General features: G+C 37.9%; 1 protein-coding gene across 1 annotated transcript in view; it reads right to left on the bottom strand.

Moving 5' to 3' along the window:
- Nucleotides 1-14,618, bottom strand: part of LOC114548223 (rho-related GTP-binding protein RhoN) — a 28,505-nt gene that overhangs the window by 2,771 nt on the left and 11,116 nt on the right. Inside the window, exons 3-4 of the mRNA XM_028568038.1 lie at nucleotides 5,792-5,901; nucleotides 1,602-1,736 (exon numbers count right to left, since the gene is read on the bottom strand). Coding sequence (XP_028423839.1) covers nucleotides 1,602-1,736; nucleotides 5,792-5,901 — 245 coding nt within the window. The remainder of the gene's footprint in view (nucleotides 1-1,601; nucleotides 1,737-5,791; nucleotides 5,902-14,618) is intronic.

Genomic DNA, 14,618 nt, shown 5'->3' with positions numbered 1-14,618 from the left:
ATCACTATCTCTTACTTATTTACTTTATTTCATCCTTTCCTTCTGCAGTGTGTCATCAATTGGATTCGTCAACTTCTTTTGGCAATGAAACATCGACACTGTGACAGTGTGGGGGTTCAGCCATCAGTGTCAGAGATATTCCGTATTGAAGAAGAGTATCAAGCAGTCAGATGTGGTAATAATATTCCTCTTCTATGAAAAACATTAAACACTTGAGCTGTGCTTGCAGGGAGACTGCATTATTTTTGCATTAATGGAAACGTTCCAACACTTCAAGTCTTTATTTTAATGCCTTAAAGCCGATTACAGCAGTAGTCACACAGTTCATGTGTGGGTCATTCTGGTGAATGCACTTCCCCTGGGGACCATATTAAATGGTCAAGTAGCATAAGTGTAAAGGTCCCAGTTTGTGGCGGTTTGCAGTGCAGACCTTTGAATGGGGCCCATTTAGAAAAATACTCTATGGTAACCCTTTTCAATTTGTGCTCTATTTTTTCGATCTTTTTCTATTATTGACCACACAAGTACTGTGCTTATTTCTTCTTTTTTTTGCCAGGATTAAGGAATCTCTTGTACAATACTATAAAGCCAAATGGACACAGTTCAGGTGCACCAAAATTGTGTTGCTGTTGATTGTTCACTCTCTTGTAAACTCACTCTCTTGTAAACTCAATTTAAATAATGTAAAGTAATTGTTTTTACAGTTTCAATGCAGCTAAATTGGACACGTATAAGATTAAACTAAACAAGACATACTTTGGGTGCCTTTGGGATGATTATTTTAAATGTTCTGTAATTAGGACTGCACTGGAAAGCTGCAGTTTACATCCAGCCAAACAAGGTAAAAGTTGCCTCACAGTGAGGAGTCTGAGTGATTGGAAAAGAAAGAAAGTTGAAAACTGCTAGTTTCTTTTAATTTGGAGCTTAATCACTTTATCCAGAGAAAATAATCTGAGATCTTGAGAGACCAATTTTGAGGCCATTACTGACAGGAAAATGAGGATGCTTACCTTTGCTTTGTCTGAGGTATGTGAAAATATTAATATGTTGACAAAAGGCTGCCAAGAAGTGTGAATTCACATTTACATAAAAATTGGCTATTAAAATGTATGCATGCCACTGTTCATCGCTCCAAGACACAAACAAAACTATTGTATTCGCACACATCCGGCTGTTTGTCTCTATCTTTGTTTAGTCCCAGCTCTTTTATTCTCCTTGTGTTTCCATATTTGTGGAGGTTATGATCTGAAGCAAATGTCATTCTCCCAATTCATTTTCAGAAGTTTTGTTTATGTGCACAAGTGAACAAAGTAATGGGTGCCATTTGTCTGGGATGATACTATTCAATTTGTATGTAGGCAAATGAAAATCACTGCAGCAGAAAATTACAAAGGCCTGTACATTTAAAACCATATCTCATGGATGTTGCCAATATTGTTGAATAAATTAAATCCATACTGTTCAGTTCTTCACACATGCAAAAATACTGTTGCATTGTTAGGCTATGGCACCAGGAACAACAGTTCATTTTAAGCTAGGTTTGACACTGTTAATGCAAACAGACCCAGAAAGATGAGTGGTGTTTTCTTTGCACTTCTCACCTGTTCGTGGGTGACAGGAATGAGTCTGTGTTTGGAAAGCTCTCTCATGACGTTGAGGTCTGTCCTCATGTCCAACTTGCACCCGACCAGCACCACTTTGGCACTGGGACAGAATTCCTGCGTCTCCCCCTGCCACTGTGTATCAATAGACAAATACACTTAGCTCAGGGTAATTATGAATCAAGTATAGGTTTAAATGAGGATAATAGACAGCATCTCATTACCATTCTTCCTTTCTCACTTTCACACTAAAATAGGCAAAACATATACTGTATAAAACCACAAAGCTAGATCCACCAATTTGGTTAAAATATCATATGTTGTAGCATTAAGATTTCCCATACCTGAACAAAGTGGCCTAGTGCAAACCCTGAAAAAAGCCCCAATATATGGATAGGGGTATGCACTTATTTGTGGTCATATAATGTGGTATGTCCACAGTCTATATTTATTAAACTTCAACCTGGATATGGTTTCTTTTAATGGGGCTGTACTCGATATACAGAACATTAACATAACAGTAACTATTTGCTATGTAAAGATAAAGTATAGTAATGTAGTCCTGAGCAGAGAATGAAGTCACACTCCGTCGCCGAGGGCCATGAAAAAGTGCCAGTATTTTACAAGTTGGGGACGGTCTGTGAGAGCTAAACCATTTTTTTCTGAATATCGAGTAAAGCCCCTTTAAGGTCCAATCGGGTCACAATTTCGGATTACCGCTTAAAGAGTAGCTTAACACTCCTCCTTGAGTGTTTTAACATAGCAGCCTTTTTGACCAAACAATTATACTTATTTGGATTCAAAAGAAAATGCTAATGTTGCTGTTACAAGAAAACCATGTTAATCAAATTCCGTATGTTTTTAGTAACACAAAACCGTGTGAACCTGTGGACATGTTTTAGCATATTTTGGAATTGACATATGAATTTTCAAACATGAAAACTGGCCTTAAAAGACCACTGTAGGACAGATGAGGAACTAATACTGACAAAATACCAGTACCACAATATAAATCTTCTGTTAGCTACTACATGAGCTCACGACAGCATTATGCTCATGGTCATAAATGCAGGAAGAAGACAGAGACAGACCACAGACATGACTCAAACTATTAAATTCTTTCTTTATCGTTTTCTTTCTCTCTGAGACTCTTGTCATTATCTCCTCACACCATGGCACAGAAACCACTTTGAGCATTGCTGCTTCATTTGTTCTCTCTTACAAAGAGATCTTTTCTCCCAGATTCCTGTGTCACTGCTGTTACCGGGCTCCAGCGTGTAGTGCAGTTGTGCAGAGTGAGCTGTTGCCTTTCAATAGGCCGCTCCACCGAACAGTGTGCAACTGGTGAATAGCAGCAATTTAGATGAGTCACAAAGGACCCATGGGAAGAGCAGCTTATTGTTTGTGTTAATGTTAAGAATTGGTAAGAGTTTTGTTCCGGATAAAGAGCAGCATGGTAGCAGTTGGAGCCGAGAGTCTAATTCATCAAAGGAAGAAAGTGAAAGCTGGTTATTTTCCATAACTTCAGCTGACAATTGAGGTAGCTGCACTTTCTATATACACATATCAAAACCACCAGGAAGGACTGTAACTGTCATTTGGGACACTGAGGTCACAATCTCAGTAATATTTAGGGGGGTTTTAATGACCTGTGAGGAGTTCACATTATATGATTACACACATATTACACATGTTGGGTTTTTAAGGTCAGATCTGATATTTTTAGCCAGACTAGCAGCGTGGCTCTGGGAATGGCAATTTCAGTCTGTCGGTCGGTCCAGCACTTTGGTCCAGGCTGAAATATTCCAACAATTATAACTTTACGACAAAATATGACTATATTTTCTGCACACATTAATGGACCTCAGACTTCAAATCCTAATAACTTTGGTGATCACCTCAATTTTCCTTTACTGCCATTACTTGGGTTTTAGCCACATTTGTGGCTTTATTTGAAATGTCTGTGAATCAGATTTCATGAAATTTAGTACAGGCATTCATGTTCCACTCAGGATGAATTGAAACAACTTTGGTAAATCCTTAACATTTTATCTAGCACCATCATCATCAGGTAAACAAAACAAATTCTTAGCTTGTGTGTATGAGGACTCTGCATAGATCATATGTTGTTATTAATGTACTCTATTTATACTGACTGACCCCGGCTAGATGCTAGATGAGAAATCTCCTAACATGGGAGATTTGAATTAGTATTTGAAGAGAGATTAGACTAAAAGGAACAAAGGATATGGGGCACCTGGGTGGCTCGCCTGGTGGAGCGTGTTCCCCATGTGCATAGGCACAGTCCTCATCGCAGCGGCTACGGGTTCGGATCCGACCCGGCGCCCTAAGCTGTCGTATTAAATAATGGCCTAAAATACCCAAAAAATAATCTTAAAGAAAAGATATAAAAAAACAAAAAGGGAAGTGATAAGGTTTCAAAGTGTATTTTTGTAGCTTATCAATACTAAGAAAAAATAGTCCCTCTAAGAGAAAACTTGGAGGGTGCAAGAATTAGTTTAGCGGAAGGCTGTCAATAATGGCAGAAGAAAAAGTGCTACGTACGGCAAGGGTGTTATTTGAACATAGAGGCTTGCAATGCTAAAGTAAACGGAAACAAGACATGGTGGCACATTGCCATATAAGCACTTCAATTAGATAGAATAAGGATGAGTTCCTTTGTTGTGTCTCTAAACTTTGAATAGAGTGACCCATCAACATGTCACTTTTGCATCCTGGGCATGCATTGTGAGATCAGTTTATTCACCACTATAACCAAGGTCAAAGTTCAAGTTATTTCTCAAGTGGACCCTGTGTAGGTGTGAGAATTTATCCAACATAAAAGATAAGTGTTTTTTGTCTTGATGATGTCACTGATGAGCGATGGTGCTGACTGCAGGAATGTCTGCGGACTGAAAGGTCAAATGTGTCAACATATTTGATGTTAACAACTCGCATATGTTTGTTAGCAGTTAAAATTAAGATTGATCAATATCTAAAATGCTACTAGTTTGCAAAAAAATTACAGCCTTAAAGGATAGGTTTTGATTTTTTCAAGTCTATTTTAATAGAATACTTGCATGCCATATGTACATTGAAAATGTTATTGGTCGCTGTAATCATTCCTCACGACTACATTGTAAGACATGGAGGACAAAATCCACAGTCCTCGTTTGTGTTAAAATGCCTTTGTAGGTTTGCCAAAGCTTATTTGAGGCTTTAGGAGTTAGCCAAATTGAGTTGACATTTTCTAAAGTTATCAGCACAAAATTCCATCTTAGTTTTCATGGACAGTGTTCCCTTGTGAAGCTACGGCGGAGGGCTATTGCAGAGGTAAAGCAAAAAAAAAAAAAAAAAAAAAAAAAAAAACTACCAGGGCGACTTATGGCTAACTCAAAGCGACAGTCTCACGTTAGCTTTGGCTAAACTTGAAGCAGCTATAATCATTACTTTTATAATAACACTGTATCAAATGACAATGGGAAAAAGGGTCACTTGTAGACGCTGTAGGCAATGAACCTACAAAGACTTATCATCTGAATCTCCCCCTCCTCTCGGCTTTACGGAGCTTTAAAGCACATTTCAGCTCATTGTTAGCCCACAGCCTGCTCAGCACCAAACAGCAGACAGACACAGTGAAAGAGACTAGCTGGTCAACAAAGTGCATTCAGCAGCTAAAGAGACAAATATTTCCCTCAGGAGTTTGTAGAGATCACAAAGGGAGTTCAAAGGAGAGTGAATATTGGACTCACATTTGCCAGATGACCAGAAACATGGCTCCAAACTAATGACAATGTTGCTCCATAACTGCTGTATGTGTAAATAAGAAACTATTTGCTAACAAGTTCACCATATCAACTTCAAAGGTGATAATATGTCAATATGGATCACAACTTGTTTCCGTTGCCACCAAGTGGCCCAAAAGAAATTGTAGATTTTGTACCCCATTTCTTACTATAGAAGTGCTGTGAAGGAATTGCATCATGGCCAGTAAAGAAAGGAGAAATAATTGACCCATAACTCTTCAGTGTACACATGGCATGTGAGTATTGTATTATGATAGACTTGAATATATCAGAACAGATCCTTTAAGGCTGCTCTGATGCTAGTCTCTGATAGGAAACTAAATGTACCTGTAAACTGTAAAAAGAAACAAGACATATTCACACTTCTGTTAATGTGACACTGACCTTTTTCAGCACGCTGTCCAGTGTTTCCGGACGGCTGATGTCAAAGCAGATGAGGACAGCGTCTGAGTCAGGATACGCTAACGGCCTCACATTGTCATAGTAGGCCGAACCTGTGGGTGAAAAAATACACACAGACATGACCAGCGTTTCCGGTTGGATTATATGTAATTTAGTTACTTTGCGGAAGAGTTAACTTTTATCACGAAGTGGGTTATTATAGAGCACTTTTGGCGGTAATAACTATGATTAAATGTAATGAACTAAGCCACTCTGCAGATGACAATGAGTGGGTGTGATCCACAACTCTTAGGCTGTTTGTCTGTCTGTCTTGAATAAGCCAACATACAGACATGTGACAGTGATATAATGAATGGCTAGAACAAAGCATCACCTATTATTTCAGAATAGCATGTTTTTTTGCCGGGGGCCCCGGGTTGAATTGAGCATTGTGACCTGGGCAAGGGGACACATTCCTATCCAGAGGGGACAACATTCCCTCTCCATTTCCCTCATTGTCTCCCACACTACGTGCTTTTGTCACCGTGCACAGGGCTTTGGCAACTTAACAAAAATGTGTTTGACAGAAAATTCCCATAGAACCCGACTAAATGCGAGTCACTGCCACACATACAGCACAAACATAAAAACACAATACTCTCTTTTATTTGGCTTAAAAAATATGTTAAAAAAAGAAGGCATTTTTGAGTATCACCTTATTTTCCTGTGAAATATGAATATATTTTTAATGACTTATCCCGCACTGAGAGATATAAATGTATCCAATCAAATGTGACTAAAAGTGTGCACTATAAATCCACACTTGACCAGCGGTGATAGTCACAGGTATGTGTTCAAATCAGTCAACAAAAACAACTTTGCTTAGCTTAGTTTCCGATTGTGTTTACTTTTTGATTTAAATTTCTTTTCCTGCTCCACATATTCCATTTTAATCGTAAAATATCACATCACAGAAGCTAAAGATGCTCTAACTGCAACTTTACTGTAAATTTAAAGCAAGAATCCTGTTTGTTATAACCTTATTTTTGTATTTTTTTACCACCTTTAATCTGTTGATTATGATTTGGAAGTTAAAATAAAGATAAATGCACCAATTAAATCCATCGTAAATGGCCATGACATATTGGAAAATATACAGTTTGGGTAATAATTCTTACAATCACATACTGTGAAGATATCATATAAAAATGGCCATTTGTTAACAACCTGTCTTGTGTTGCCTCCAGATTTTAGCAGTTAAATCAGGGAGTAAAATGTGATCATGACCGGTAGGGATGGCCAAAACTATATATATATATATATATATATATATATATATATATATATATATATAAAATCTTTAAGCTACCAAGTAGATTTGAATTTTGATTACACAACATCAACACACCTGGAGGGTGCTGCACAGGTACAGTATGTGTGCCCAAAAAAGCAGCTATATTTACCTCAATTTGTGTCATGCTGTCAAAATCTGGCCCAAAGCAAACCACATGTTTGTGCATGCGTGTAGCTGTGGACAAAAAATGTCAAACTAAAGGCCACAACCATTTTTCCCCTGTCTCTCTGATTAATTCCTGCTCCTGGGTTTCACACATACTGTATTCAAACACACGCACACACTATCTCACTATTGTGTTTTTGCTTTTTCTCGGTGCAGATAAAGTCTTAACACAGAAAATGTAGATGATCAATTTAATGGGCGAAGGGCGCAGGGGTGAGTGGAAGTGTATCCGACAGTCCCCATAAACCACCCGTAGGTCTCAAGCTGAAGGCTTCCACACACGCCCACTGGCATCAGTGAACTGACAGCTGTAGCTCAGCTTCACACTGTCAGCTCCACCTTTACATCAGACTGCAGCTGTGATCAACCGTAGTGTTAAAAGATTTTAGTCTTTGTCTCTGTAAAAAAGTCCACAAGATATTTAAATTCATTAAGTTTATATGTGAATATCTGGTGCGCCTGCCTGCGATACCAGACATGTATGATAACTCAACCTTTTGGAGTATGTCTACTCTACCAACGATGGGTCTTTTTGTTTGTTTTTATGTTTTTGTCAAAAAAAACAATATTATCATCTGTATGCTATTTCCAGCTATATGTTTAATTTTCAAAACCCCAATAAAAAGAGTTTAAAAAAAAAAAAATCCACAGGAGTTGGTCCTCTATAAGTTTACAAAGTTCAGAAAAAGCAGCCATTTTTAGCCATTTCTTTTTGAATGTGAATGACAGTGTTTGTGCTGATGCCATTAGTTAGGGTTCCTACAGGAGAAGCTGTTTCTGCCTTTGTGTAAAACAACAATAGATCTTAGTCTCAGCCCACCTTAAGCCATACAAACTGTATTTATGAAATGCAGCTGACCTAATCTGGGCAATAGGATGGGACGCTGTAAAAGAAGTCATTTGCAGAGCTGCTTATTCAGCACTTTTGCATGTACACTAGGTCTCCCCTCTACTCTGCTCCCTTTACTGGCTTCCTGTAACTTATAGGATCCAATTCAAAATTCTCACCATAACCTATAGGGCTCTACATGGTCAGGCCCCTGCTTATCTTGCCTATGTAATTCACCTACACATCCCCTCCCGGTCTCTCAGGTCTATCAACCAAAATCTGCTATCCACGTCACGCACTTATCTGAAGACGTGTGGGGATAGAGCCGTTGCCGCTATGGCAACCAGACACTGGAAGGCTCTGGCAAACAGCATTAGGTCTGCTGAGAATGTGGACTGTTTTAAGGGACAATTGAAGACTCACTTGTTCAGGCTAGCTTTTGGATAACTCTGTCTTTTATTTATTGATAATTGTATCTGTTGTATTTTTACTTTATTTTATTCTTAGACTTTTTTCTACTATGTTTTATTGTCTATGCACATTGTAGAGCACTTTGTGACCCTGTCTGTGAAAAGCGTTGTATAAATCAATTTGACTTACTTAGGCTACAGCTATGCACACTGATGTCTTTTGGTCAGCTGCTATCATTAGAACTCCTGCCGACTATTGCAAAATACTTCAATAAATGATGTATTTGTCCTCACACCTAAAGCGGTTACACGTACAAAGACAACCACCACAAGATAGGAGTTAGTTGTTTACAATTTAATCAATTTATCTTCCTTAGAGCATTTATTTTTCAACTGTAAAGTTATCTTACATTAAAAAAAAAAATTTAAAAAACAAAGGGATTCTTATAAAAAAATGTTTAAAAAATATTTGCCGATTATTTTAACTCTCATATGACGATATAGGCAATTGGTTGAACTATAATAACAACAACTTAAAGGTTCCCTGTGGAGTTATCTTGTAAACAAACAAACAACATTTTCATATTCAGTGTAAAACTGCACAGGGCACCCTTTAAATTTGTAAAATGTACGTATTTGTCTTACAATTAGTGTTAAAACCAGGAATAAATAGTTTTATTCATGGTTGTGAAATTACAACTCAAGCAAATGTATAGATATTTTGCTGAGAGGAAAGGCTGAAAAATAACTTCATTGAGGATGCAATGTGAGTCAGTTTGCCATCACTTCTTTGAATAAAGTGTGAATAAAACCTCAGATACAAATTAAGTTTCTCCCTAACTTCTCCCAAGGCAAGAAGGAATGCTGAATGATAACATAATGAAACTCCATTATGCTTTAATGTAATTTTAAAAATGCATTTTATACAACCTCCTTCTACTCTTCTACATTTTTTCAAGCCAAAATAATGGCGGTGGAAATCTATTCTCCATTAGAAAAGCTAGGACACATAACAGAGTTAGATAACAACATGATGGTCAAGTAGATCACAGATGGTTTCAAATAAACAGACTCACAAGAACTGTCCAGGGTGCTGATCAGGTCACTGGTAACCAGGGATCAGTCTAACATTGGGATCAGTATAACATTGGGATCAGTCTAACCAGGGATCAGTCTTACATTAGATCAGTCTAACATGGGATCAGTCTAACCAGGGATCAGTCTTACATTAGATCAGTCTAACATGGGATCAATCTAACATGGGATCAATCTAATCAACAGAAGCATCTTCCAGTGTTATATAATGCAGCAATGTAGTACCGGCTCTTAAGTTTTTGACTGGCCGCCCATTAAGACAAGCAGCCCGTCTATCGAATTTAACTGATTGCTTTTCTCTGGTGTATTGAGTTAGTTGGTGCTCCTTCAGCAGTAATATAGTTGTTTATTGTTCTGCCAAGTCCTCCTCTTTTCAGTCTATCTAGCTAGTATAAACAAGCATTAAAACTCTCCTGAGAATCAAGTGTCTCTGCACTTGAATCCTCCTCCTGTTAATAGTGGTTCCAAAAGCAGATACCTTCCACAACCATCTTTGAATTACTTTACTTTTCTGGCCAGCAACTTTAGTGTTTTTGTTTACCCTCACCGTACCTATCAGCATTTCTAGCAGCAGGCAGCTGTTAACAGTGAAAAGTTGTGAAAAGTTATAATAAATCCACTACACACTATCTTCTCAGCACCAAATGGCGGACAGAGTAAACTACTAGCTTGTGAACATAGTGAAGCATTTAGTGGCTAAGAGTTTCCCTCAGGAGTTGGTGAAGACCAAAATAAAGCTAAAACAGGAGTGAATATTGGACTTACATTAGGTGACCAGAAACATGATACCAAATGAATACTAATGTTAGTTTATATGTGTTGGATGTGTAAATAGTAGGGTTGGGTTCCTAGGCAACCGGTAGGGATCGGACCGGATTACAACGCAAATTTTGGTTCCTCATTTTGGTTCCACTTAATGCGTCGACTGAAATATTTTGTCACTCCGAAACGGACGTAAAAATATCCCACTTTCTCTGTAGCCTACCATTAGCTAGCTACCGTAAATGTAGGCTACTTTTAAAATGCCATATTTTCCCTCTGGGCTCACCATAACGGACGTATAAGCATATTAACCATTCACTGCACGTGATCACTAGTAAACATATTACATCTTTGATGTCATTTTTCAGTTTTTCCAAGAATCGGTTTAGGAATCGGAATCGTTTTAAAAGTACCGGTTTGGCATCGGAATCATAAAAATCCAAACGATACCCAAACCTAGTAAATAGACAACTGTAACAGGTTGATAATATGTCAGCTTAGAGGCCTCCTTGTTCTTGTTCCATACTTAATGCAGACAAGATGAAAATGGTATCAATATTCTTCTTGTAGAACTATTACATTAATGGTCCAAATGTTGAATGATTTCCATAAAGGTCTATCCTGTGCAGAATATAACTAGTGATCCTCGTTTTGATTCAGATAATTGAGATTATAATAATTCATTATTATCATATATGTTTTACCATATATTAAATACTTCAGATGTAGGAATTCATGCTTGTAAATTAATTCAGGTGCACTATTCCTCATAAAACCTGCAAAAGGCATTATCTTGGATAATGGCAGTGCTTGACTCCTTATGAAACACACACACACACACACACACACACACACACACACACACACACACACACACACACACACACACACACACACACAGAGAGAGAGAGAGAGAGACTGCAACCCCACAAGGTTCCATGATGTCAACTAATCCATGTTGAGCACTTGAGCAGCAGCTAATGTGTATTGATCTGTGTTTTTTTACCCTCTCTGGGACCTGTAGTATGATGCCCCTCATGGGAAGATTCCTGCTGTTGTAGCAGCAGAACAAAGAAACTTCAGCCCATCTGTCTCTGTCTAAAACCCTCTGATCAAGAAGACACTCAGCCACCAGAGTACAGCATGTATTAAAGGACAATGAGTGCCGTTTAAAGTATTTACAGATCATTTGGTTCAGTGTTTCCACCAATCAAAATGAAAATGTTTGTTCTAATACAAGTTTCTCTTAGAAGGAGCCAAATTAAATATCAAACGTGTGTTAGATGTGTGGCTGCTGTACATTTGGCACACCAAAAGGGGTTGTCATGCTTTTAATGTTTGATCCTTACAAAAAGCTGTTTCCTATTTTCTCTTGTCTGTTCGGTTGCTAGCAACAACAGGCTGGTAAGCGTGTACTGTCCCTGCCATCTTGTAATTTTATGTAATCCACTTGTTTGTGCTGCTTTTGATGGATATATCCCTTAGATTCAGTGGCTGCTTAGAGAGGTTTATCCTTCCTCAAAAGCCCCATGTAATGTTGCCTGAATGATATGTTTTAGGAGAGCTACACCGAGTGTCTTACAGTAATTTGAAACCAAATTAACTACATGCTTTGAAAATTTCAATTCACAGAAGCTGGTATGTAATCCACCTCAATAACATGACACTGGGTTTTATTTTAGGAGTGGACAGGTTTGTATATCCTGTTCCTTTCAACAGATCCCTTGAGTGAGATCCTTTAATTCCGGCATTTGATGTCAATTGACACCCATAGCGCACACTGAACATGTCATACAGATAAAATAACAAGCCAAGGTATGGTATGTTCAGATCCAGGAATTGGATGAAATTGCTGCTTTTCTGGTTGTGTTCATTATCACAATTGTCTAGAGCTGACAGTAAGGTTTTCAAATAGCTTTTGTTGTCTGACCCCAGTCCAAAACACAAAAATTCTGTTTCCTATCATATAGAAGATGAAAAGCAGCAGATCCTCACATTTGAGAAGCTGAAACTAGAGAACGGACAGTGTGTGTGTGTTTCTCTTTAAGACCGGACGATACATTTAATTCATCAAATTATCAATATTGGGAATCTCTTACCAACCAAAATGTACGACTGAATCCCATAAATACATTAAGAATAGCTACAGCAACCAAAGACAATCTATTCAGACGTTAATAACAGTCAAAAGTCCAGAATTGCAAGACACCAGAAATCAATACACGCTAGAATCAAAATGCAGCGCATGCATCCAAAATGCATGAATCACTAACAAATCCTGTGCTGCATAATTGGAATAATGGAGAAATCTGACTGAATACTATTTAAATAGTCCATCTTCCCTTCTTTTTCATGATTTTGAAACAAACTTGTAAAACACATCAAAATAAAACAACCAATTTAATTTCATTGCCTGTACACTATAATATTTCATGGTTTTATTATGGCAAACGCTCTTAAATCATTAGAATATGTACAATACAAAAAAAAATATCTGTTCAGCACTGATCCAGGTTAATACTCATTCTCCAGACACATAACCAGGAAAAGATGAACAGACCAGTATATTCCATAATTAACCCACAAATACATTTCCAAATCTGCAATTGTAACGTTGTTGACTATGTAAATACAAACGTGTTATCACATCATTTTCAAACTCATCAAACCTTTCGGTGACACCTCATTGCTTGCTTGCGGAAGTGTCTGCATTTGATATGTTTCTCTCATTTATTCAGTTTGTTTTTTTCTTTACTTGGTCACCCGTCTGTATATTCCAGACAGTACTGCAAGTTCAGCTTAGAGGAACAAAAGCTTTTTATGAAGTAGCTAAAGTTTCTTGATGAGCGACCTTTAATGAGCCCCACTGGGCAGGTTTCTTAATTATGAAATGAAGGGAGGCATGCTATCTATTCTGTTAAATATGGTAAATCTTGTTAGTAATTTTTTAATGCTCCGGAGATATCTCCTTTTTCTCATTTTGTCTGAACTTGTAAAACTCATTATTAAACATCCAGTGTTGTATTTTTGGACTAGCCAAAAAAAATACATGTCTTTGGTTAGTAAAGCTCAAAGCTGTAAAGTGACTGATATGAGACTATCAGTTGCATGTTGTATCTTTCAGTATTCACGGCTCTGCGTGATTCAGAAGGAACACAAGCACCCCTTGAGATGTTTGCAAAGAAAATCATTATTAATCCTCTCTTATGCAGTTTTGTCTGCCAACTTCACAGTCATGCCCTCCTGAAGAAATAGTGTCTTTTTTTCGGGTTTTCAGCCAGGTCTGAATTTCTGAAACACACCCAGAGAGGGAACGGCAGTCTAATTTTAAACTATTGATTAATGCATTTGTCTTCCTCCACCGGAAAATATAAGTAATGCCTCCCACAGCCGTACTGCTACACACTCATGCTGTGTGACCTGTGGGGGCAATAGGGTCTTCTAAATACAACAAGAGAAATCAGCCTGTATGTTTAGATGATTAGCAAACAGTAATGGAGTCCACTCACACACACTCAGCATGGATAATCGCTCAGCGTATATGCATAAACACCTTGAGACGCCCTGCAGAGCTGCTCTGGCTCTCTCTCCCTGTTCAGAATTGCATTCAAATTTCACCTAATTTTGACATGAAGATGTTATGCCTGATATATTTTTCTCCATTCTCTCATTTTGTTTGCTATGTGATTAAAACAAGCCATCCATTGAGCCAGAGAGATCAGGTCATACAAAGGATTTCTGACAAACGTTTTAATTGTTGATTTTATGATCTTTTTATACAATGGGACTGTTAAGCTTATTTGAGGTAATGAGTAAGTGTCTTGTTTCTTCTCAGGAGTGATGTCTCGGTGGAACTAAAACCTTAAAGATAAAGGGGAACATTTTTACCCTTGAACTAAAGATCAGTTCACTAATTATGGAGAGTAGTACTCAGCCTGTGAAAACAGTTGTATAATGTCTTTCATGGCTCTGGAGCAGCTTTGTAAAGTCTGAAAAAATAGCCCCTGAATGTCATCCAGGTTATATTGGTGTGGGCATGGAGAGCACAAAGTTACAGAAAGAGAAAGCAAGCGTGGCAAACTGGCCGTGTGAAGTTCACAACGTGTCGAGTGTAGAAATTCATTCTTGATCTTGAAAAATACACAAGTTACACAAAATCTTAACTGAAGTCCAAGTCTTAGTTTTTTCGGGGAGCTTTCGACCTCATCTCATGGT

This window comes from Perca flavescens, chromosome 21 (assembly GCF_004354835.1).
Source record: "Perca flavescens isolate YP-PL-M2 chromosome 21, PFLA_1.0, whole genome shotgun sequence".
Lineage (NCBI taxonomy): Eukaryota > Metazoa > Chordata > Actinopteri > Perciformes > Percidae > Perca > Perca flavescens.
This window is presented reverse-complemented; position numbering and strand designations above follow the sequence as displayed.